General features: G+C 35.1%; 1 protein-coding gene across 1 annotated transcript in view; it reads right to left on the bottom strand.

Annotated features, from left to right (window-relative positions):
• Positions 1-24,825, bottom strand: part of LOC110093246 (stromal processing peptidase, chloroplastic) — a 111,942-nt gene that overhangs the window by 84,634 nt on the left and 2,483 nt on the right. The window contains exons 2-8 of the mRNA XM_028691536.1: positions 24,558-24,798; positions 23,676-23,917; positions 15,849-16,047; positions 14,805-14,852; positions 13,145-13,252; positions 12,848-13,036; positions 12,456-12,752 (exon numbers count right to left, since the gene is read on the bottom strand). Coding sequence (XP_028547369.1) covers positions 12,456-12,752; positions 12,848-13,036; positions 13,145-13,252; positions 14,805-14,852; positions 15,849-16,047; positions 23,676-23,917; positions 24,558-24,798 — 1,324 coding nt within the window. The remainder of the gene's footprint in view (positions 1-12,455; positions 12,753-12,847; positions 13,037-13,144; positions 13,253-14,804; positions 14,853-15,848; positions 16,048-23,675; positions 23,918-24,557; positions 24,799-24,825) is intronic.

Raw genomic sequence — 24,825 nt, 5'->3', positions numbered from 1 at the left:
ATATACCTATGTTTGTATTCAACAGTCACGCATAGGCTGATGATTAAACTAAAATTTTAGTAATCCATTGAATTAATTTCTTTATGCCTTAAGAATACTACTTATAATCAACAAGACCTAAACTAAGCAGTTTTCTCAAGATATCCAAGCCATGGTATAAAATTATAAGTTTTTAATTCAATACTCTCACATTCCAACCCATTCAGCATGTTTCTAATCCAACCTAGTCAAACCAACAAGCATTCACTCCTATTATAGTACTAAACTGAGAGAATACAGCCAAAGGCCGTCAATAATAAAGCCACAAATCCACCTACAAGAGCAAATCAGCCGAATAAAGAAACCAACAACAGCAAGTCATACAAGAAAAATAATTTCTCAGATTCCAACAAACTCAACAACTTTTGATCTAGCCTGGTCAAAACAACAAGCATGGTTTCCTATTATAATTCTAAGCCGAGAGAATAACGAAGCTTACAGTCAAAAGCCATCAACAATAAGGAATGTTAAAACTTCATTTACAAGAGCAAATCAACCAAATAAGAATACTGAGAGTAACAAATTAGTCAGATAAGAAAAACCGATAACAACACCTACACACATCTTGCACGAGGAAGAACACCATCATATGAGAAGAAAAGTGATGGTGTGAAAGATCAAAAAGAAAAATTAATTTATTCCAAACTTGAATGAGGATGTAAAAGTAAATTTTTGATGGTATATTATTCATGAGTTGATTAATGGTGTGAGGCATAGGAACCAAATTTCCTAAAGCGGGAAAAATTTTATATACTAGCTTTTGGCTAATAAAAATAAATATTAGAAAATTGCATATTTTTTAAGCGGGTGATGGAGGAGACAGGCTAGGAGGTAACATGAGAAGAAATGTATCGGGGAGAGACCTGCTTAAATTTTGTGGCCATGACTATTTCATTAAAGATTCATCATGTTTGTAAGTTCAATTTCGAGTTTGATTTACACATAAGATCTACTAATTATTGATGTATGATTTATTTAAATTAAAAAAGAAAAAAAGAAGAAGAGGGTTTCATCATATCCATATTGGAACTAACAAAGAACCACCAGCTTGAGCCAAAAGGATGGTCAAATGGTCAATGTAACATAATTTGAAATCAAAGGTACCAGTTTTGGCCAAAAGCATTTTGGCAACTAGTGATAATGGACCAAAGAATGAGCATTTCACAAAATAGCATTAGTTTGTGAAGGGATATACATATATATATATATATATATGTATATATATAACAGAAGGGAGACAAATAGCATGTTTTTAGTAGCGATGTAAGGAACCAATGCATCGCTTGCCTACGAAGTACAAGTTTGCAGCAAAAACACATCGTCATTTTGTCACATTGCAATGTAGCACTGTGCGCTCAAAACTCCAACTCATAAAATCCTGGCTTAAATTTAATTGTTCGGTTCAGCATCTACCAAAACAATTAGGGCATGAATGTTCACTTCTCCTCACTAGTTCTCATAGGTCATTGATTCATTGCTCATTAGTTATATATTCCCTCCCACTGGAGCTAGTTTCCTCTTAGTGATTCTAATCACTCCTCGGCCTCTTGGTATTTACCCAGTCTCACAATCTCACAAGTAATATTGACTTATAAGTATAATCCTTCATCAATTCATTCATTATATCTTAGATTCTTTTTTCCTAACCTTCTCACAATTGAAAATTAATGTTACTGAATGTATCATTATATCTGTTGAATATTATTAACTCATGTGGAGGTTTGGTTAAACTACTGTATACACACAATATATGCATATATAATATACATGTCATGAGCATGCTCCAATTAATAAATATGTTTCAATAACCTTTTCTGCTAGATAACTTCATATTGCCTCCGTTTTTATTTATGCTTTGTACATTAAAGCAAAAAAAAAAAAAAACTTTACTCACATTGTGCTCTGCATTGAAAACTAGGGGTGTCAATTTCGGGTCACAGGGTCGCGACAGCGGGCAGGCTCGCGAGAAAGCGGGTTGGCTGGTTGACCCGGCAACCCGTCGGGTCAACCCGACCCGTTTTTCAAACGGGTCGATTTCTGGAACCCGAACCAGACCCATTTTGAAACCGGGTCGGGTCCAACCCGGATTTTTTGGGTCGGGTCCGGGTCGGGTTTTCGTGTCGTGTCAAATATTGACACCCCTATTGAAAACATAGCATACTACTGAGAATGTCATTGGCCTCAAAAGCTGACAGCAATATAATTTCTAATCAGCTATCGCTCACACTTTGCTAATTCCTTGTTATCACATTACATATGATGATTGCATCGTCTGTTGAGATGGATTTCGTTTAGGGCTGTCAAAATTGGGTCACAAGTTGGGTTCATGTCCAATTTAGAACTAAACCGGCACTATTCAGATCAGCCCGAATCCAACCTACTTCAGGTTCAGGTCAACCCGAACCAACACATAAGCAGCAGCCACCCTCCGTTCAAGCGCAATTTTTCATAAACGAATCCAGTAAACGGTAGCGGCAGCCTCCAGGAAGCGGTAGCGGCAGCCTCCAGGAAGCGGTAGCGGCCAAGCAGCGACAGCGATAGCAACGAGGTAGAGGGTGACAAGCGGCACGACGGCAAATGCAAAGAGACGCGAGTCCATGAGACGTGGGCAGAGGCATTTTGTTGGGACATTCCAGACCATTCCGGGTAAACCCGAACCCGACCCAGTTTTAAAAACGGGTCAAAATCCCTAACCCGATCAACCCGAATCCAAAACTTTCGGATTTTTGGTCATGTCAAATATTGACACCCTACTTTCGTTAGATGATTTCATATTGGAGTTCAGCAGAAGGTTTTAAGGTATTATAATAGTTTAGCTTTTTGTAAGATTATTGATTACCACCAAGTATTTTAAAATATAACGTTGTGTAGGTTATACTAGAACGTGACATTTTAAACAAGAGAAGGAATATCTAAAAGCTTTGATCAACTGAGATATAATAGTACTGAAGATACTAATAACATAGTTAAACATTGAAGTTAACCAAGAAAAGTAGAAATGTCATTTTGAGAAATCGATCAAAGAGTTCTCTAATAAAGAATAATTTTAGAATAGCAGAACAATAAGAATTATAAAGTATATTATATATTGATAAAAAAAAGTGAAGTTGACACAGTTTCAGAGAAGATTCATAAAAGTTTTACATCTGAAATATGATAGTTGACGAAATTTGGAGTTACCCTAGATAACAATTTTTTAATGAGATCCCAAAGTGTAAGAGTGTCAAATAACTAGAAAAGAGTTTGCTATCAAAATAAATCTATCGATTTGGGTAATTATACAGAAATCAAAAACTATGAGTTCAGCAATTAAATAATGTGAGAGAAGATAGGCTCACGAAATAAGGTTATAATTGAGAATCAATTTATTTATATGCTACAAAGATTGATATTGATATAATTTTAAAACTAAAGTAATGAAGTATAGATGAAACATAAGAATTGTTAACTGGTTTTTATATCACCAAAGAGCTATAGCTCAAGCAATATCCTTCTAGATCTTAGGGTGGATGTCCCAGGTTTGAGTACGACTTGTGACTTTTTTTAAGTAAATATCAATTAGCTCACTAAATAGAATTTGATATGTGATTGGCCTTGTGGCATCCTTATCTATAACTAATCCCATGCCCGAATATATATAACTAGATCTTAGGGTGGACGTCACAGGTTTGAGTGCGACTTATGACTTTCTTTAAGTAAATATTAATTAGCTCACCACATAGATTTTGATATGTGATTGGCCTTGTGTAATACTTATCTATAACAAATCTCATGCCCAAATATACATAACTAGCCTTGTGCCCTACCTTTAATAACATAATATATTGTATGCTTCTATTAATTTAAAAAAAACATGTATTCAAGTATTATGATATTGATTTGTTGGGCATCAAGAAAAATAGGTGTAAAACAAGTATTTAAGTTATTAAATGCAATGTCGTAAGAGCATTTGAGTGAACAAAAAAAATTTGAATCTTCTAAGAATATATCAAGTGTCCACATTAACCCTATAGCTTTAGGATTAGTTTTGGTGATGTTTATAAAAGATTTTTAGATGAGGTACCTTGGCATATGATTTTGGAAAACTAAATAATATTAATAGAAGAGAACTTTTCTATAATAAGAGATAAGTTGGAACAAATGCAACAATTTTTAGAAAGGAACCTAGGATTCATAGTAAAAAGATTGAACACAACACATGCAATTTTAAAAGAAAAGAATCAAAATGGTCCTTAACTCTTTGTGCGGGATCAAAATAGTCCTTCAATATTTTTTAATTAAATTATTTATTAAATATAATTTTCAAATAATAGCAATTTTTAAAAAATTAATAAACATTTCTTTAAAAAACTTAATTCTAGTTTTAATTTCAAAAATTATTAATAAATCTAGTTTTAATTTAGGATCATTATAGACTAGATTTTTTTTTTAATTAAAGAAATATTTAATAAAATTTTCCTTAAAAAATACTATTACTTGAAAATTATGTTTAATAAATAATCTAATTAAAAAATGATCGGAAGTTGATGTTAGGACCAAAAAGACCCCAAAATTCAACTCTTCTTAGGAATATTTTGGTCCTTTTCTTACAATTTTATTAAATGTAAAATAGATAATTATAAATCCATATAATCAAAATAAAACCACCCAATTAACCCGAATGTAAACCTTCCTACTTCCCTACTAAATCTGGATTCAAATAAGTCATTTCCCTAAATAAACCATTCATAATTCCCTCCGAATCAAATCAGCAATCATTCTCTAAATAAATCTTTCCTAATTTCCTCCCAATCAAATCGGTCATTTATTCCTAAATAAACATTTCCTAATTGCCTCCCAATCAAATCAACCCTATTTCCCTATATAATCATTTTCTAATTAGTTATGCCTTAATTCCTCCTCTTTATATAATGAATAATAGATCCCCTAGGCCACACAAGGGCGTATTAATACCCCCCCACCCGCCAACCCCCAACCCCACAAAACAAAAGACACACCTCATCCTCAAGGTGGAAGGATGGGATATGTCTCCTAATCATCTTGTATGGCTCCCATGTGGCTTTGTCCATCTTTCTCAATAGTGTATTCGCGATCTTGTTCTCCAGACCTAGGCGATACAGGATCTTAAAATTATATCCAAGTAACTTGGATAACAACCTCTAATGCTCTCCAGTCACCATCCTCTTCTCCAGTCGAAACTTCAGAATCCTCTAGTATGTCTTAATAATAAAATGTCTCTCAAACAAATAGATTCGCCGCCTTTGGATGGCTAAAACAATTTCCATCAGTTCTCACTCGTATACGGACTTAAGCCTCGCCCTAGTCATGAGCACCTGGCCGAAATAGGCCATGGGCTGATGATCCTGCATGAGTACTACCCCTAGTCCATATCCTGATGCATTCGCCCCCACCACAAATGATCTAATGAAGTCAGGAAGTGCTAATACTTGCATGTTGGTCATGGCTTTCTTCAACTATTCAAAGGCCTGTGTTGCTCCCCCCCCCCCCACACACACACACACAATTGAAACTATCCTTCATCTGCTCCGTCGGTGGCCATGTTATCGCATCATACCTTCGCACAAACTTTTGGCAGTACCCGATGAGACCTAAAAACTCTTTCAACTCCTTCAGGTTCTTCGGTAAAGGCCAATCCAACATAGTCTTAATTTCGGCAGTACTACACCTATGACTGTGAAAAGGAACATTTCTTCATATTGGCATACAACTGGTGCTCCCTCCAAGTCTCCAGTACAATCCTCAAGTGACCCACTGTAAAACCCTTAAAAAGCTGATTTTTTGAGTGCAGTTAGTCTGTACGAACTGGATTTAGTATAGACTTTTTATTAGATTGTGATTGAATGGAGTTTTTAGATGACTCTGGTAAATGGTCGGATGTATCGAAATTCTTTCCAAGTTAGATCTCGGGGCATGACACCCACATGCTCTGCCTCCATATGACTGTAAATCAGGATGTCATCAAAAAAATACTAAAACTAATTTCCTAAGGTAGGTTAGAAAAATCTAGTTCATGAGGGACTAAAAAGTGGTTGGAGCGTTGGTAAGGCCGAAAGGCGTCACCAAAAACTCATAGTAACCCTCATGAGTCCTGAAGGTTGTCTTGTGCACATCCCTCAACTTCATTCTGATCAAGTAGTACCAATGTTTAAAATTGCGTATTCGGGTATTGAGGCATTTTTCATTCGTGAGGTAAGGCGTAAGCCCCAAGGCGTTTTGAGGCGTAAGCCTTAAAATCAAAAGATTGCGTAAACATAAAATGATAAATTTTTTATATACTAATGAGTGAATAATATAAAACATAAAAAAACATGAAATGAAGTGAAATCAAAATATCCCAATAATAAGACAACATGAAATATAATTCAACTCAAAATTCTATCTTTCTCAAATCTCAGTACTCTTTTCATTAAAATATAATTTTAATTTCCAAAATAAATAGCAATGACATATCACATAAGAACTCATAAGTCATCAGCACTGTCATCACTAAGGAGTTCTTCATTTGAATCATCATTATGATGAACTGCTCTCTCCTCTTCCTCCTCTCCTATAGAGTCCAATGTCGGACATTTACTTCAAGATTTATGTAAGTTTTAATATATATAGCGTGAGGTGTAAGCCTCATACCAGTGAGGCGAGGCGGGCCTCAACCAAGTTAAGGCGCAAGCCTCTTAAAAAAAACTCAAGGCGTAAGCATCGAGGCATTTTTTACTGGAATTGCGCAAAGGCGGGCCTCAAGGCGAGCCTCATATTGCGCAATTTTAAACCATGAGTAGTACCCCAACTGCAAGTCAATTTTTGAGAAGACAACTGCCCCAAATAGCTCATCCAGCAACTCATCAATCACAGGGAAAGGAAACATGTCCAACACAGTTTTCTTATTTAGGGCTTTATAATCGACGCATAACCTCTAATTGTCGTCCTTTTTTCTCACTAGTAGACTAGGTAATGCAATCAAAAATTTGGGTGAGGGACCCAAATTTTTTATCACAAAAACAAAATCTTTCTAGGATGATAGAAAGACATAAAATGCTTAAAAGAACACAAATACTATAAAATACAACTTTATATGATAAAACGACTTACAAACAAAGACTTACAAATTTTGACAAACTTTTATAATATAAAAGACACTTACAAACTTGACTCAATCAAGACACCCTAAAATTGCTTACTTTGAGAAGAAGGATACAGGTGAGGTGGTCACTTGCGGAGAGACGAAAGAGGTTAGAAGCCAAGATGAAGGGCGGAAAGAGCTCGCAAGATTTCCCGGGGAGATGAGAAGGAGAATGGAACAAGCTCGCAAGCTTTTCCAATAAAACCCGCAAGTTTACATTTCCAAAAATCAATCACATAACATTTCTAAAATAGCCACAAACCAACTCATATTTATAGGCATGGGAGTGGAATACAAATAGCCACAAAACATTAATTTAAAAGCTAATTAAATAGGGAATATGAAAAGCCAACAGTGAATTCCAGGAAACGAAGCACCAAAGCCACGGAAAAGCCGCCATACATTCACGGGAAACAACCCAGCCAGGAACCAAAGAGGCAGCCGCAAGAACCAAGGAGCCAAGGCACGAAAATCCAAGAGCCAGCCGCAGGAAACCAAGAGCCAACCGTGGGAACCAAGAAGCCAAGGCACGGGAACCCAAGAGACAATCGTGGGAACCAAGGAGCCAAGGCACGGGAACCCAACAGACATTCACGGGAACCAAAGGGCAAATAAAAAGGGGAATGAACTTCAATTTATGAGCTAAAAATGCTCTCTACTAGACATTAATAAGTTGATATCTAGTAGAGGAAAGCATTTATGAGCTTGAAACATAAGAAGAGGCTCATTAATTAGCTGATTCAAGTAGAACTTACAAAATTTTCAACTCAACTTGTTTTGACCCATTCCTTGCCTATATCACTATGCTAGGAAAGGGGCTCACACTGAGCCTGATAATCCCAAACTCAAGCATCTCTATAATGAGCCTCTCCTCTCATCCTTCTAAATCTACGAATAGAAGTACAGTCAAACACTGATAGAAGAAGCTCCCTCTTTCAAGGTAATGACGTGCTCGTGCCCCTGAGTGGTGATAATCTGCTAGGATGCTGAAAAACCACATGAAACTACTACAGAAGCTAACGTGTAAAGTCAAGGACCTTAACCGGCTCTGATTCTCGGATCTCCTCTAGGCTCTACAACTCCACCAAGTAAACAGCCTACTCCCTGTATCGCCTTGACCATGGTTTTGAGTGAAACCATAGTTTCGCATAGGATGGCATCTCCTCACAGTACCACCCTCTTCCCCTCCACCTGGATCTCCATAGTCAAAGATTTTTAGTCTACACTCATCTCCCCAATTGTTTGTAATCACTTCATCCATAAGTTCACATCAGTGTGCCTCAAATCTAAAGGAAACAAAATCCTCCACTATTTGTATGCCCTGGAAAGTCAACTTTAACCTCCTACAGATCCCCTTACTCCTCTCCACCTTCCTTGTCCCCATCATGACTCTGAAGCTCCATGTATCCACCAACTTCAATCCCAACTGGTCCACGAGCCGATTTAAGATGAAATTATGAGTAGCCCCGCTATACACCAAGACCACCACTGGTCACTCCCTAGGGTTAAACTGAGTCAAGCCGAGTAGGTGCTTATTCATATTTAAGCTTGTTTATTATTAGCTTGTTCAAGCTTGGTTTGAGCTCGATTTCAAGCTTTTTTTATTTATGTTAAGCTTGGTTCATTTAAAAGGAAAGATATTCATGTTTGGATTATGTTTGGTTTAAATTTGATTTGTTTATGCTTATCAAGCTTTAAACAAATGAGTCATATCGATCTTACTAAAAAACAATCACCTAGAGCCGTTCGCGAACATATATAGGGAGTGATTTCGATCTACCAAATGAACTCGTTCATGAACGAGCTCATAAAATTATTCTTATAAACAAGCTTGTTCATGAACACTTTAAACAAAAGATATTGCAAAAATGAATAAATACCTCTTGTTTATGAACAAATTCGTTATAATAAAATAATATAACATAAAAATGTAATTAATTTTTTATATAATAAGACTAATTGATCATAATAAAATTAATTGTTTTGGTGAAAATATATAAAATAATGATTTAATCAAGCTTCTTAAAGAGTTTCTTATCAAGCTTGTTCACGAGCTTTAATTAATATTATTTATGAACACAAACAAGCCGAATATAAAGCTATTCATGTTTTTTTAAAAGACAAGTATTTAAAAAATTGTTCAAATTTATTTGACTATTTAAACAAACGATCAAGAACGAGCTACAATCGCGCTGAACCGCGAGTAGCTTGTCAAATGCTCGGTTCATTTGCAACCCTACCACTCTCAGATCTCTCCTCTCACTTTCATGGAGTGATTTGGCATAAATCTCACCACTGAGTTAAGGAACACATCTGCCATATCAAGGTATAGATGCTCTCCTCCCACTTCTACTTTCTCTTCAAACTCCTCGTTGTCAGTATCCTCCTTATCACAAACAATAAGGACCTCGAGTGTGCGGTTCTTGTGCCGATGGCCAAATATGTGCTTCTCATCACATTGGAAGTACACAACCTTTGCTCTCTTATCAAACATCTCTGCCTCTATGAGGCGCTTGAAGTAGGCCCTAGGGCGAACTCCCCCACTCTTCTCCCTTGGTGCCTCCAGCTGAAATGACACCGACTGGGTCCTCGGTGCCAAGGAAGTCGAGGCACTCTATAAGAGCCTCCCATGTCTCCGTTCCTACTGATCCTCTCCGTCTATCTCTGGTCTTCTATTATTTGAGCTAGCTCCATCATCTCTCTCAACCCCTTCGACCTCAACAATTAGAGGTCTACCCATATGTCGGGCTTTAGACCCTTCATGAAATTTACATCCAACACTACCTCTAAAATCCCCCTCAACCATCCTGATAGCAACTCAAATCTCTCCATAAAATTCATTACGGTCCCTTCCTAAGTCCAGGAAAAGAATTGCTCATGCAGGTCTCCTTCCTAAATTGCTCAAAAATGTTCCAACAAAAAGTGCATCTGATATCTAGCCTTCCTCCACTAGAACCAAGCTAAGGCTTTCCCCTTCAGACATAACTATGTTGCCATAAGTTTCTCCCCTTCATTTAACTCATTCACCATGAAATACCACTCCACCTAGTATACCCACCCATAGGCATCATCCTCTTCAAATATCTGTATTTTCAATTTCCTTACCCGGACATCTCCACTTCAACTTCCTTTCCCTCCAACAATTCCCACCATGTATCAAGGGTGAGAAACACACCTTTCTTCTCTCCCCTTGCATGAACTCATCCCCATGGCTCAGCTCAACCCCCACTATCTTCGATCATCCATTACCCCTACTTGAAATGCCTCCCTTAGTGGTCGGCCATCCTACCACCTCCACCACAAAATTCCCTCCTTGTTGCTTTCCATTCAAAAATCCTAATCCACCCCTTATCAAAGTCATATGAGGTGGATCATGATGAAAGAAACTCTCCTCGCCAAACTCTTCTTGTCCGATCTCCTTTCCCTTAGATTCAGCCAAGGGAATCATGGTCAAATCTTAGTTGGGGTTAGCAATCGAAATCACCAGTGGAGTTTTGAATTGCATCTCCATAAGCTTCCTCATCATCTCCTACAACCCTCCAAATTGGCTATCCATCTAATTCTCCATGGCTAAAAACCTTCCTTCAATAGTTGAGAACATCTCCATCTCGAATTTGATTTGCTCCACTTCACCTTTCAACGCATCCACCTTCTTTACTATTATCTCTCCAAAATCTCACTTTGATACCAATTTGATGCATCTTGAAAGTAAAACAGCAAGTATATAAGAAGAAAATGCATGAACCAAATATTAGGGCTGATTTTTTATTATCTCTTCAACAAATAATAAAAGATACAATTGATCTACTATTCTAGATGTAGATCGGCTCTCCCACAAACCCTAGACGCCACTAGGAACAATACCAAAGAAAAACTACAGCAAACACAATCACATAATCAAAACAAAACAACCAAATTAACCTCAATATAAACCTTCCTACTTACCTCCCAAATATGAATTCAAATCAGTCATCTTTCCTTAAATAAACATTTCATAAATCTCCCAATCAAATTAGCCATTTTTCTCTAAATAAACCTTCCCTAATTCCCTTTCCATCAAATTAGTCTTTTTTTCCATAAATAAACATTTCCTAATTCCATCCCAATTAAATCAGCTCTCTTTCTCTAAATAAATCTTTCCTAATTAATTCCTCTTAATTCCTACTTACATAATGAATAATAGATCTCCTGACCCCACAAGGGTGTATTATATGACTTCATATATTAAAAAGGAGAAGCTTTAGGACTACAATATAATAAGGAAATTCATAGAGACGTAACATTGGATTTATAAAGATAAAATTAGGACGGCTATCACAAATGGATCCCATGTTGGGCAACCAAGAGATCACTAGCAGACAAACTGAGTGTGACAAAATGAGAAAATTACAATAATTCTGCCGTAAAAATAAAACAATGTTCAATAAACTGATAGATAACATAGGAAAAATGAACAGAAAAAAAAAATAGTGGGTAGGAGTTGTGCATCAAAATTTGTCAAGAATAGATTTAGCATTTTATGTGACACTACTAACATGGGTATTTCCATTCAATCATCCATCCCAATATAAGGTAAAAATGAGTTTTGTTCATCTTCAAGCGAGAATGAGCTTATAGCTTGTCTACATGGATTGTGGCTCAATGTTTTCTAAAACCTCAGTTCCACAAGAATCATTGAAGTTTTGTAGGATGAAAAGCAATATAGGTGATGTTGATTGGGAAACGGATACTTCTAATATGTGCTAACGAAAGCCTTCTGTCTTTGTTGAGAGACTAAACTATCTTGGAAAAGAAAACTGCAATAGACAGGTTTTCAATCTACTGCCAAAATGTGCCACACGACTTGTAGATATCATATAACGTAACAAACAAGAAGAAATTTGACGTAAAATTCATCAAATCAATCCTAAATAGTTCGCACAAAGCTACTAGATGAAGGTTTTAAATAGTTTGAATTCTTGTATCTGTTTTAGATATTAGAGTGAAGCAAATGCAGATTGCGTTGCAGTTGTGCCTCAAATCAGAAAAAAATTTGTGCTTTCTTCATTGGCAAAATTGTTAATATGTTAAACAATAACCACCAATATATCTGGCAATCTGTTCCCTGTCATAATGAAACTCTTCTAATCATGCCTATTTACTATAGTGCTCGAAAAAAACATAGAACTAGGCTATGTCAAATCAGCCGTCACATACAGTCAAAATATCTAACTCCATAAAAGGATTAAATATTATTTTGTTAGTGGAAAAGTTGATGCTAAAATATAAACGAAGATACCTTACAAAACATGTTGATTGAGAAATTTTGAATTAATTCATGCTGGAATACTTGTGGACGCTTAGCAAATTGACCAGATTCAGGAAGAGACCATATATGTTGAACAGGTGGTCGAACTGCATGCCTTTCTTTCCTTATAAGCTTTGATTGATCTAACGAAGCAGCTCTTTCATGAGAGAGACTACCAGAAAGTCCACTTGGCAACTTAGGAACAAGAAAATTTGCCATTGCCCCAAATGCGGAGGTAGAATGAACTGGAGGTGCTTCTTTTTCCTCTAGTGCCCGGCCAAAGACAGCCTACATAACACAAACATTAGAAAACAAGTAGAATAAATTGGCAGAAGTGAATTTTCAAAAATTAAAAAAACTGCAGAATCTTGAAGTCAACATACTTCAATTTGGTAAACTGCCTTGTGAATGTCATCAATGTCCCCAACTAAATATAAAGTGGCATTTGCAGGAAAGTACCAGCGCTCATGGAATCTACGTATTTTTTCTGTATCCCATTGTTTAATCTGTTCTTCCAATCCAATAGGAAATCTTTTACTCAGTTTGTTTTCAGAATGCAGATGTTGTAACAACTGTTGGTTGAAGTATAGAAATAAATTAGGGACTTACAAATTACAATACAAAAGATCATGGCAGCTTGTATTGCACCGAATACAATCATCTACTTTTGCTCTTCTTACCTGGCAGTCAACGCGATATTCTATCGTGTTCATCATCTGTAATTCAGAGAGGATAGCTCTTCTCTCCTTTTCAACACGAGATGGAAGAAACTTGGGATAGAAAGCTATCTGCAAGCATAAGCATCTTTTGTAACATAATTTCATCACACATGACAAAAAACAATATACATGCTTACATGTAGGCATATCCATACATACACACAAATGCAATTCGACTAGAGAAACCACAGACAGATATCAAAAGAATGACCATGCCAGCCAGCAATGGCAAAACAAACCTAAGCACACATAGTGAAAATAGAAACAACTTAACGTTCATAGAATGCTGCAGTTATTTTTTATAAAGGAAATGAAGAAGCACATAAAAAAATCATACATGCCTGATATCATATCATTATATAAACAAGAATTTTCAGATGATAGAAAGTTACATGAATACATGAATGACTAAGAAAACATAAACACTAGATCATCCAAACAGAATAGAGTTGGCAATCACTAACGGATAAAATTAGAAAGCCAATTGTAGTTAAACAAGAGTACACAATGACACATAGCAATCAAATCATATGTTTGAATGAACCAACAAGAAAATAAAGCAGCAGCAGCTAAATATCCACAGAAAGTTATGGATGTTTAAAACACAAAATGATGTCACAAACAAAAGACGCATGCATAATGAGCCATAACTTCTCTTTATTGAAAAAGGAAAATAAGAAATACATAAAAAAATTGCCCATGTCTAACAGTACAGAGTTAGATTTCGCAAATCATTTCTGCATATATGAATGCAACAAGGCGACATCCTGTTGAGTATCCAAATCTGATAAAAATGGTGATAAAACATAAACGCCTACTGTAATCCAACGACAGTGGCCAATGACACATAACAACCAAATAATATGTTTGAATAAACACAATATACAACATACACAGATTCAAAATTATCACAAAATAGATGAGGTAATTTGCAATTCTGTGCGTTTCATCAGCCGTAATTAATACTTGCTACCATGCTGTTTTTTCTTGGAAGCAGCAATAATTTTGTACTAAAAATAAAGGGACATTTACATGTGTATCATCAAACATTCCTTATTTACAAAACTGTAACCAAAGTGTATAAAATGAACTAATAAGGCTATGTATATGTTCGTGATACGAAAAATTCATTAAGAATTTAATAAACTAATGTGAACAAAAGTTAGCATTTTTGTTCTCTCTTCAAGATTTGGGTGGAGATATTGTAAAAAAATAGTTGGATAATAGGTTTTGTAAACATGGAAGATTTCATAGGTAACATGTAATTGCCCTACAAACAAAATAGGATAGCAAGCTACAAGCACAACATCTCCAAAATTGTCTCCCGTAAGTTGTCAAACACCAAGCACCAACAAACTACTTACATTATCCTTAACGTGCCATGGATGCTAGACTATAACAGGAATTTATCTTAAATAACTTAAGCATTCATACGACCCAAAAGAAACTCAAAAACACACTCAGATGTTACAACATTTGTTCCAAAAGATATCTTCCAACTGGTGCTAATTGATTCTAATAAAGCCCAGTTGTTCAAACAAGGATAAAATTCCTGTTTCATAGAATAGTTAAAATTCATATAAATGGTGCTGAAAAAAACCTACAAACAAAAAAAGGTTACCTCATTTAGAGCATCCAACACAAATGGAAGTAAATCCCCATCTGAGTCCTGAAATAGCATGAAATGTAAGTCAAACAATACATACAAAGTAACTAGATTTAAAGGGGAAAACATAAGAATTGTGTTAGCAAAGGTTCACTATAGCCTAATCTGAACAACTTGAAGAACTCACAAATTTAGATAGGCTGAATGTTTTACCGTGACTTTAAGGCTTTCCATTTCGGAAGGACCACAAAACTGGAACAACACAAAGTACTTCTCAAAAGATGGGAACATAGGCACTCTATATTTTCCTACTAACTACGAAGTAATTGAAAAGTTGGTCTGTCAACCAACCCTTTCGACCACACAATTTCTTGCTTTTGCTATCATCCGCCATTGATAAAATTATACCAGGTAAAAAGAGTGATGGTTCCACAGGAGTGCAATTTTAAAATCAAATACAAAATAGAACTAGAGAACCTAAGCTAATAAACTAATTATTTTGTTGTAGCAAAAATAAGTGAAGGATGGAATATGTATATACTGATGCATTAAGTAGATCATGTCAATTCCAAATCCAACAAATGCCTCAGCTCTCCAATCTAACAACCATTCTTCTCGACTCTCTCTCTTATGCTATTCTTCTCCCGAGTTGTGTGGGCATGTGCACATCTAAAATTAGGAAGGCTTGTCTTCATTTAGATGAAGATAGTTGATAGCATTCACCATACCAGTATTATCTTTTAAAAAAAAAAATCATTGTATATGATAAAGATGCTAACAATAGTACAAATTATGGTATAGTTTTCTCTGAACAGAAGCCAATTTAATTAAAAATAAGTCCTTCAGCTACTCTCATTGGAGAAAAAAAAAAAAGATGCTTTGTCCTTAAGACCAAGCATAAGTAGGAAGGCTTTTCTTCGTTTACATGATAAGGATGCTATGAGTATAAATGATGGCATAGCTCGACCAAAGAGAAGCTAATTTAATTGAATCAACTGCCTTGAGCTAATCTCACAAAGGATCGAGCATAACAAGACTAGAACCAACAATTTGACCAACCTTTGAGGTAGTCGGGGAATGGATATGAAACACGGTGTGATGGAAATCTGTATATGCATTAGACCTTGCTCCAGTTCCAAGAAGTTTTTCTCGTTTTTTACTCCCAAGAAATGCAACATGTTCAATCATATGGGCAATTCCCTGCTCATCATCTTCTTCATCAATTGATCCAACATGAACTTCCATATGTGCCTCAAACCTTAATTAAAATAAACAAAAAAGTTAGGGATTTCAAATTATAATGTTTGCATTTCATAATGTCTTGAAGAACAGAGATAGAGAAGAACATTTCAAATATAACATGGATCGTTAGATTACTATAACCAGGAGTTCAAGACTAACATTCCAAAAGAGTGGATCATTATTTATGGTATCTGCATCACTCAAGGCATCATCATTGTAATTAGCCTTATCCTAAGTATTTGGGTCTACTTTAAAAATCCTCATTAAAATCAACATCTGTCTCAGACCCTAGAACTAAGGTGAGGACTAATGAGGGGTAGTGTCTCGAACATAAGTTTAACGGAGTGCAAGAGACTTACAAACTACACATCTCATGAGGCATAGCCAACCCGTCCTTTGGATTTATTACTTTGTCTGAAAAGAATTACTAGCTAACTCACATAATCGCTTTTAAACCCATGAATTCTGATCTCAATGCATATGAAAAGTATAAAGGTTGTTTTTCATTTAAAAAAAGAGCTTATAACTTGGCTTTGAAGCCAAGATACTTGACCATGAAGGGTATGCAGAATGCTGACTCACAAAAATGCAGATTTTGTTATGTAGTGCTTAAGTGAAGGCTTTTCTATATGAGACTCGTTGAGCTATGAATTATCATTTTCAATTTTTGAAAACTTGTCTCCTTGAAGGGAACCATGGAATTTTTTTTATATTTAGAAAATATGGAACCTAAGTTTGATTTTATGTTGTTTATATTTTAATGAGTATAAATCTTAATTTTGTCCTAAGAGTCAACCGCATCAAAAGTTCAGACCACCCTTAAGCAAAAGCAAAGAAGAAACCAAACAAAACATGTTTTTCTATTACACAACTAGGTAAACAATCAACACATGCTTGCATATATGTATAATCAACCAAAAGGAATGTAAATTATAGAGTACAAATTATTATATCTAAATTTGACAGCTGAGTTGTCCGTTATTATACAACCCATATAATGTTTATTTACATATTTAACTTTTGGGGGTTTAAAGCTCTGGCTTCTAAGCAAGTCTTGGGCTTCACCTTTAGCAGGTACATCATCTTGATCCGCCACTCCTTTAACTAAACCTCACAAGTTAAAACATACATCGTAAGTCAAATCAAATACATTTGGGAAAAAGAAAAAACTCAAACCTATAAAATAAAGGATTAAGAGCATACATATATATCATAAAAATACATCCAGAATGGCCTATGACTTGAAGTGTCAAGCCCTTGCTTCTACCCTATTGGTCATGCCTCCATATGAGGGTTTTAAGCAACACCTATTAGCAAGCATTTTATTTATTATTTATTGATCCCCCCTCTTAGACATGGTCATCTACAAGAAAAACATAGGTGTATATACATATGTTAACCACTTAAGAATAAATGCCCACAACATATAATCCAATATTCATCACACTAAAACATCAAATAAATGCGCAGAAAAAGAAAAATATTAATCCTAATATGCCTAGGGGATGTGCACCTAAGTGTGTGTGGTTTGTGTGCCATATCACACTAAAATATTTTTTATTTTATTGAGGATTAGAGGTGTTTAAAGTTAATCCAAGGGTTATTTCTCTTTAAGTTATTTGTGACTTAAAAATTTTATTTGATTTTTAAATATTTCATATTTATGAGGGTTATGGACCCATAAAAAAGTCACTGTTTATTTTTAGACAAATATGCTACTTATATAGAGTCCTAAGATATAATGATACAAGCATCCCACCTTTTAGGGTGGGATGATTGATCAATATATCAAAGAAAACCTAAGTGATTTTTTTAAGAATTTTTAAGAGTTTTCTTAGTATTTAGATAAGAGATGAATGTTCACCTAATAGTTTAAGGAGAACACGTCTAAGGGTTGCACTAAGGACTGTGAAATCCATCTAATAGTATAAGATAAACTTTAACAGATAGAAAACTCATAAGGGACATCTAATGGTTAAGTTTTAGTTATCATAAGGAGAGATCATTTGTTATATTAAATGAAAAAGTTTACTTAGAGTTTAGATCTAAGAGAGAGTAGTCTAACATGTAGCTTTTGGACTAAATGTTGGATGATTCTCCTTAGCTTTTGGAGCTAAGGAGGGGAGAAATGTCCTACAACCTAGAGGTCAGAGGGGGAAGAGACTATACCTATAGCTTTTAGGCAAAGATTAGAAGGTTTCCTTAGACTTTTGGAGTCCATGGAAGTGAGGAAAATTTGTAGCTTTGAAGCTACAGATCAAGAATTCTTTGGAAATTTAGATGTCCGAAGAAAAGAACTCATTCACCTAGCTTGGGTTAGGAGTATAAAGGAGAAATAAGATTAATATTCCTATGTTTTGTATAGGAATATGAGTTGATTTTGACCCAACAAGAGAATTTGTTGTATGTGAATTCACTCATAACTTTGAGGTTAAGGGAAGAGATATTCCTTTTAGCTCTAGAACTAAGGGAAATGTAATCGAACCTATAGCTTTAGGGCTAAAGGTTAGTGAAATTCTCTTTAACTTTTGATTAAAAAGAGAAATGAACTAACACTTAGTCTTTAGACTAAAGTTAGGAAGACTAAAGTTAGGAGGAATTCCTATAGTTTGATAAGCTAAGGGAAATGGAATAAAACTCACAACTTTAAGGCTAAGGGGTTAGAGAGTTTTCTAGGACTTTTTGTGTCATAGAAAAGATAAACGACCCATAGTTTTGAAACTATAAGTCAAGAAGAATTTATTGGATTTTGCATTCAATGATACATGATCATCTACCTAATTTGGATTAAGTAAATATAAAGGTGAGATGTAAATATAGATTACAAATCACAAGGAGTTTTCCTTAAACTTTTGGATGTTCAAAGAAAGATGTTCACTCACGTAACTTGGGTTAAGCAAATGAAAAGATCTCCTACAATTTTTGAGTTGTAAGAGAGAGACGTGCAGTATGCAACTTTGAGGTATTCAAATTAAGAATGAATCATTGAATTTTCTCTTCAATGAAAGTTGATTATTTACCTAGTTCGGTTAGGTAAATATGAGAAACATGTAATTTACATGTTGCACATTGGAGAAGAGTCTTTGAACTTTTGATTGTTCAAAGAGGAAAATTCTTCCATCCAACTTGGGTCGGAGAGGTGACAGGAGGAGAAAATACAACTTATGAGTTGCAAATTCATGAGTATCCTTTGAAAAATTGACATTCAAAAAAATCATTCATTTTCCATATTCGGTGTTATGCAAATGAATGATGATTTGGTGGTTTCCTACAATCCTGGCTTATAGGAAATAAGGTAGAAGATGCAACTTGGAGGAAGTTCTTTGAACATTTGGTGTTCAAAGAAAGGGATGTATACTCTCCTAGTTTGGGTTTGGAGAATGAGAGATTTCCTGCAACTTTTGAGTTGCAAAAATAGAGTGGTAAATTGCAACTTGGATGTTACAAGTGGAGGAATTTCCTTGAACAATTGGTGTTCAAAGAGAGGTGAATATTCGCCAAATTTGAGTAAGGATAATGGAAGGAGGAGAGATTGATCATGCAATGAAGTACTCGAAGCATTGAGATGCTCCAAATTATTCGTGCATAAGAGGTGTGGATGGATATTTGTTGATTTTGTGTATCAACAAAACAAAGGAAAGATGAATTAGGATTTATTTCTAAAATCCAAAGATTCATGTGATGATGTTGTTTGGAACCTTTGGAGGTTTTGAACAATACATGAGAGAGAAGGGATATTCATTTTTTTTTATTTTGTGACTCAAAAAAAGAAGCAAAAAGCTTAGGATTTAGCTCGATGCTCTAAAATCCATGCAATAACGTTGTTGAAGTTTTGGAGGACTTCAAACTATCATGCAAGGAGAAAGGGGTGATGATCATTTGTTGATTTTATGTTTCAACAAACAAGATAGTAGAATGAACCAAGGATTTTTGGCCCTATGATTTACTAGTGCTTTCTTTGGACTCTTTAAAGGTTATTTGTGAAACCTCCATGTGAGCTTAGAAGGCAACAAGAAAGGAAATCATTTGTTGTTTTTGTGTTCCAACAAAAAGGGAAAAGGGAAACGTAGAATTTAGTTCTAGGTTTTCAAAGCTCGCAACATGAATTTAGGATGTTAGAGAAATCCATAGCACAATGCATGAAGAACATTGGTGTCTTCCGATCTCCTCAAGCTCTACTTGGCCGAAAGAGGCACACACACAAGACCTAGCCACTTGCAGGAATCCCTCTCTCTCTCTCTCTCTCTCTCTCTCTCTCTCTCTCTCTCTCTCTCTCTCTCTCTCTCTCGACCAAGAAAACCCGCAAGCAAGAGCGAATGTCAGAGCCAAGCACTCCCTCTCCGAACTCCCTTAATTTGGATGCATGAAGGGATACTTCGGCTCGGCCTGGACGCACGCAAGCAGAAGCCACTCCCTTGGATCAGATGCAGCAAACAGGCGTCAGCTTTCAATCTATTGGACGAACAAAAGCACGCCATAGGGGTTTCGGCCTCTCTTTCTCTCAATTCCTCTTCGATTGAGAGGATCGCACACAAGCAGATAAGGTTCAAACGACTTCTCTGTCTCGCACTCTATATAAAAGCAAAACGAGTGATCTCGCTGCTCAATGCGATCTTTTGTGCTCAAAATTTCTATTATAGCCACGCAAATCTGAAGGAAATGACGGAAAAGCAGATATCAGTTCAATTTGGACCGTCGGATTAGGTTTCCTGATTTAGAAAGGTCAAATGAACTTAGATTTGATAAATTGGGCTAGAATAGAGCCCAAATCGGACTCAACTCAAACTGATTTGGATTGGTTTGGGTTCAACTAGGTCCAATCGAGCCAATTTCGCAAAATTTGACTCGAATAGGCGCCGATTTGCGTCGAATTTGGATTGACGAGGCTCAACTGGGTTCGATTTGGACCGAAGTAGGATCAGTTCGATCAATTTGACTTTAATTTGATTAAATTAGCATCCAATTTGAGTTAATTTTACTTTGATGGTGGTCAATCAAGTTGATCGAGCACAATCGAGCCCAGCCGAGCTCGAAATGGCTCGATCCAGGCTGAATCAGGCTCAATGTAAAAATATATGTCAACAACAACACTTGAATCCATACAACATTGTTAACCTTATTACAAAAATAATAATAACATCAAGCCGTTATCCCACTACATGGGGTCGGTTACATGAATTCTTTTTCTTCATTGTGTTATTTTAGGAGTCAAATTCTCATTTAATCCTAATAAAAAAATGTCATTTCTAATATTTTCTAACCAAGTTTTTTATGTCTAACTCTACCTTTTTAACATAAGTCAAATCTTATATATCTAATATCCTAACCAGGTCATCGAAAGGCCACCATTTTATGTGACCAAACCATCTAAGGCGATTCCCTCTAATCTTATCTTCCATTAGAGCTTACTCCAACCTTTTCATGTGCATGCTCGTTTTTTTAGGTCTACCTGTATTACACAACAAGCTCTATGCATTCCTTAACTTCAACCATCCAACTTGAATTCTATTAATAATATCCCCAATCTATTTCACCATCACTATGAATAATAGACCCAAGATATCTAAAACGTGTACTTTTATTAATGACTTGATTGTCCAAAGTCATAATCCCCCCATTAGATCTATTACTACTAAAATTACACTCCACATTTTTTATTTTAAATCTGCTCAAACCAAAACCTTTAGACTCTAAGTTTCACCACCATAATTCAAGTTTACATTCAACTCCCTCTTCAGTCTTATCAACAAGAAGAATATCATCATCAAAAAGCATACACTTGGGTACAATCTCTTGTAAATGTCTAGTGAGAACATCCATGACTAAAGCAAAAAAGATATGAGCTTTAGGCCAATCCTTAATGTAATCCAATTAAAATAGGAAAATACTTGGTCAAATCACCTTGTGTTTGAAAACAAGTAACAGCTCATGCATACATATCCTTAATGACTTGAATATAAATATTACTAACTCCTTTCTTTTCTAGAACTCTCCATAGCACTTCTCTCGGAACTTTATCATATACTTTCTCTAAATCAATAAATATCATATGTAAATTCTCCTCATTCTCTCTATACTTTTACATCAAACCTCTCAATAACTGTATAGCTTCCATAGTAGACATAACCGGCATGAATCCAATTTGATTTTGAGAAACATTAGTATGACGTCGTAACCTATGCTAGAAACATACAACAACAACAACGATCGTTAACCTTATTACAGTTTTGCAAATTTTACCTCTAATTTTCTAAAATATTCTCTTATCAAGTAATACTTCTAAGATATTTTTACATTTTATCCATGCATCATAAAATCTTAAAGTTATATACTTATGTTTAACTCAATTATTCTGCATAATAGATCCAAGACACTTAATTAGATCACACCTAAGTTTCACCTAATCTTTTAATAAATATTAATATTACACCCACTACAATTATATTTCATATACTCAATATTTGCTCTACTAATTCTAAGTCCTCTATTTTCTAAATAATTTCTCCATTATTATAACTTTTCATTTATTTCAATAAATAATTAACCAATTAGAACTATATAATTGGCAAAAAGCACATGCGAAGCACTTCACTTTGAATATCCTTAAAGCAGCTCTATAACCAATAGAGAGAATATTTGATGTAAACATATTATAATTAACTCTTAATTTAACTTCTAATGCATCTAATTTGATCATACTTTTTAGATCTCTTATCTATTAACTTAGATATTCTATATATTTGCATTTCACATTTCCTTACTCACAAGTCTATTATATAATCATCAAATATTGTAGTCTTTGATTTGCTCACTACATTGTTTGCAATACTTCTACCTTTCTTATAATCACTAAAAGTTTCAATAGTACTAAATTTTTCTTGCACTGTAAAAGTGCAGTTCTTTCTATTTATAATTTTTTGCACCTCCTCACTCAACCATCAAGTTTCTTTTTTTGTGTGCAATCTATTTCTTAACTTTCCCAAAAATTCTATCATAATCCTCTTAATAGAAATTATCCATTTCATCCCACATTAGATTCAGCTCAATACAAGATCCCAATCAAAAACGCAAGCTTATGTGTAGACTACCACCACTAAGCATAGCTCATGATATACTTAGTGTGTGTAAAACAAGATGTACACAAAATGTTATAACAAGGAAAATAAGTGCAATGAAAACATGTTCACAGTATCACAATAGTACCTGATATAACATTATATGGGAACAAAAGTAAGCCACTCATTCAACAAAGTAATATTAAACATCACATAATTTATTTATCCAAGCATGAACTATGCAGCTTCAAACAACATTTCGTTCTCTTCTCCCTATATTAGTTTACGAAAAAAAAATGGCATTATACTGATTATCTAGTATGGTTACAATAGCTTTATCCAAAAAAAAAAACTAAACTAAATAAAGAATAAGAATAACAATAAATTAGAATGATAGAAAAGGCATCATCCAAGCAATCCATTAAACACATTTAAAGGAACATCAGATTCACATGCCTATCACAAATATATTCAGATGTAAAGAAGACATAATATATTGGCCGCACAATCTGTTGGGCCTTTTATATACCCTGATAGCAAAATCACAATCAATGAATCTAGGAATCTTTACCAGAGCTATTTCTAATACCTGTTTGCAGGGACCTTATTAGGCAGAATGAGGTAGCGTAAACCATTTTTTAGCTGCCCTCTGTGGAGCTTTGGATGTGAAGGAAGTGGCGAGCTAAATAAACTTTCAAGTTCTTCCTTCTCAGCTTCAGGACCCCAAAAGCCCAAACCTTGTTTCTCAAGGATTGTCTCAGAAAATGATGTGCTGGCAACATGGGGTTCATCAGGGCCTAAAGATGCACAACGAATACGTGCTGGTTTCACCTGAAAACATTAAATTCATGATGGGCATTATCCATATATCATTCAGTTTCTAAACTAAGTAAAGGCATAATAGGCCAATAGGATATTAATGTGAATAAATAGAGACTGTTTTGTTTTGGTTGTTAACAAAGTCACACCATGAAATATCACAAAAGGCCATTATAATTGAAATGAACAAAAAGGAAAGGTTTTATTATGAGCTTCCTGGTGATTAAGGATAAGAAGATAAAATGAAAGAAGTAAATAATTCAACCAAACTAAGAGAATTACATATGAAGGCAGTGTACCATGTTTGACTAAGGGTGCCCAAAATAATGGCAGCATCAATTGGGCTTTGTTTGGTACAGCTGTGATAATTATACGCTTTTGATGTATTTGTATGAAATAAAATCATCATACTCTCAGTCTCTTGCGTTAAAATACAAATTGCTTTAAAAATCAATCTGTAAGCTAATAAAGTAATAGAGAAAGTATCTGTTTAATTAGAACTTTTAAAGCAGTTTTTTAATAACAAATCAAAATTGTGCTTCAAAAAGTTCAGCAATAAATAAGCAGAACAAATTAAGCCTTAGTCATTTCTAAAAGGATCACCTCATTGTTGAAAATTAAACGCATTGGGGTAATAAAAGTTTAAACTTACATTGCTAAAAACTGAATGCTTTGCAATAGGAAAAGTTGATTTGTCAATAAAGTCACCCAAAGTGTGTATTTTAATATGACCCACAAGCTTATAGCGGCTACGAAAGCGAGCTAGGCAGCATAGCTTCCTTGAAGAAATACTGGATACATCTATTTCATTAAACCTGTGAATGTGTGATTTCCTTGTGCTTCCTAATCGTGATTTGCCTTCTGATGTCTCCTTCAAACCAAAATGTAGGCACCTACAGGGATGAAAAAGCTAGAAAGTT

Source organism: Dendrobium catenatum, unplaced genomic scaffold (assembly GCF_001605985.2).
Source record: "Dendrobium catenatum unplaced genomic scaffold, ASM160598v2 original_scaffold_4717, whole genome shotgun sequence".
Taxonomy (NCBI): Eukaryota; Viridiplantae; Streptophyta; class Magnoliopsida; order Asparagales; family Orchidaceae; genus Dendrobium; species Dendrobium catenatum.
The sequence above is the reverse complement of the archived record's forward strand: the minus strand, read 5'-3'. Positions and strand labels throughout refer to the sequence as shown.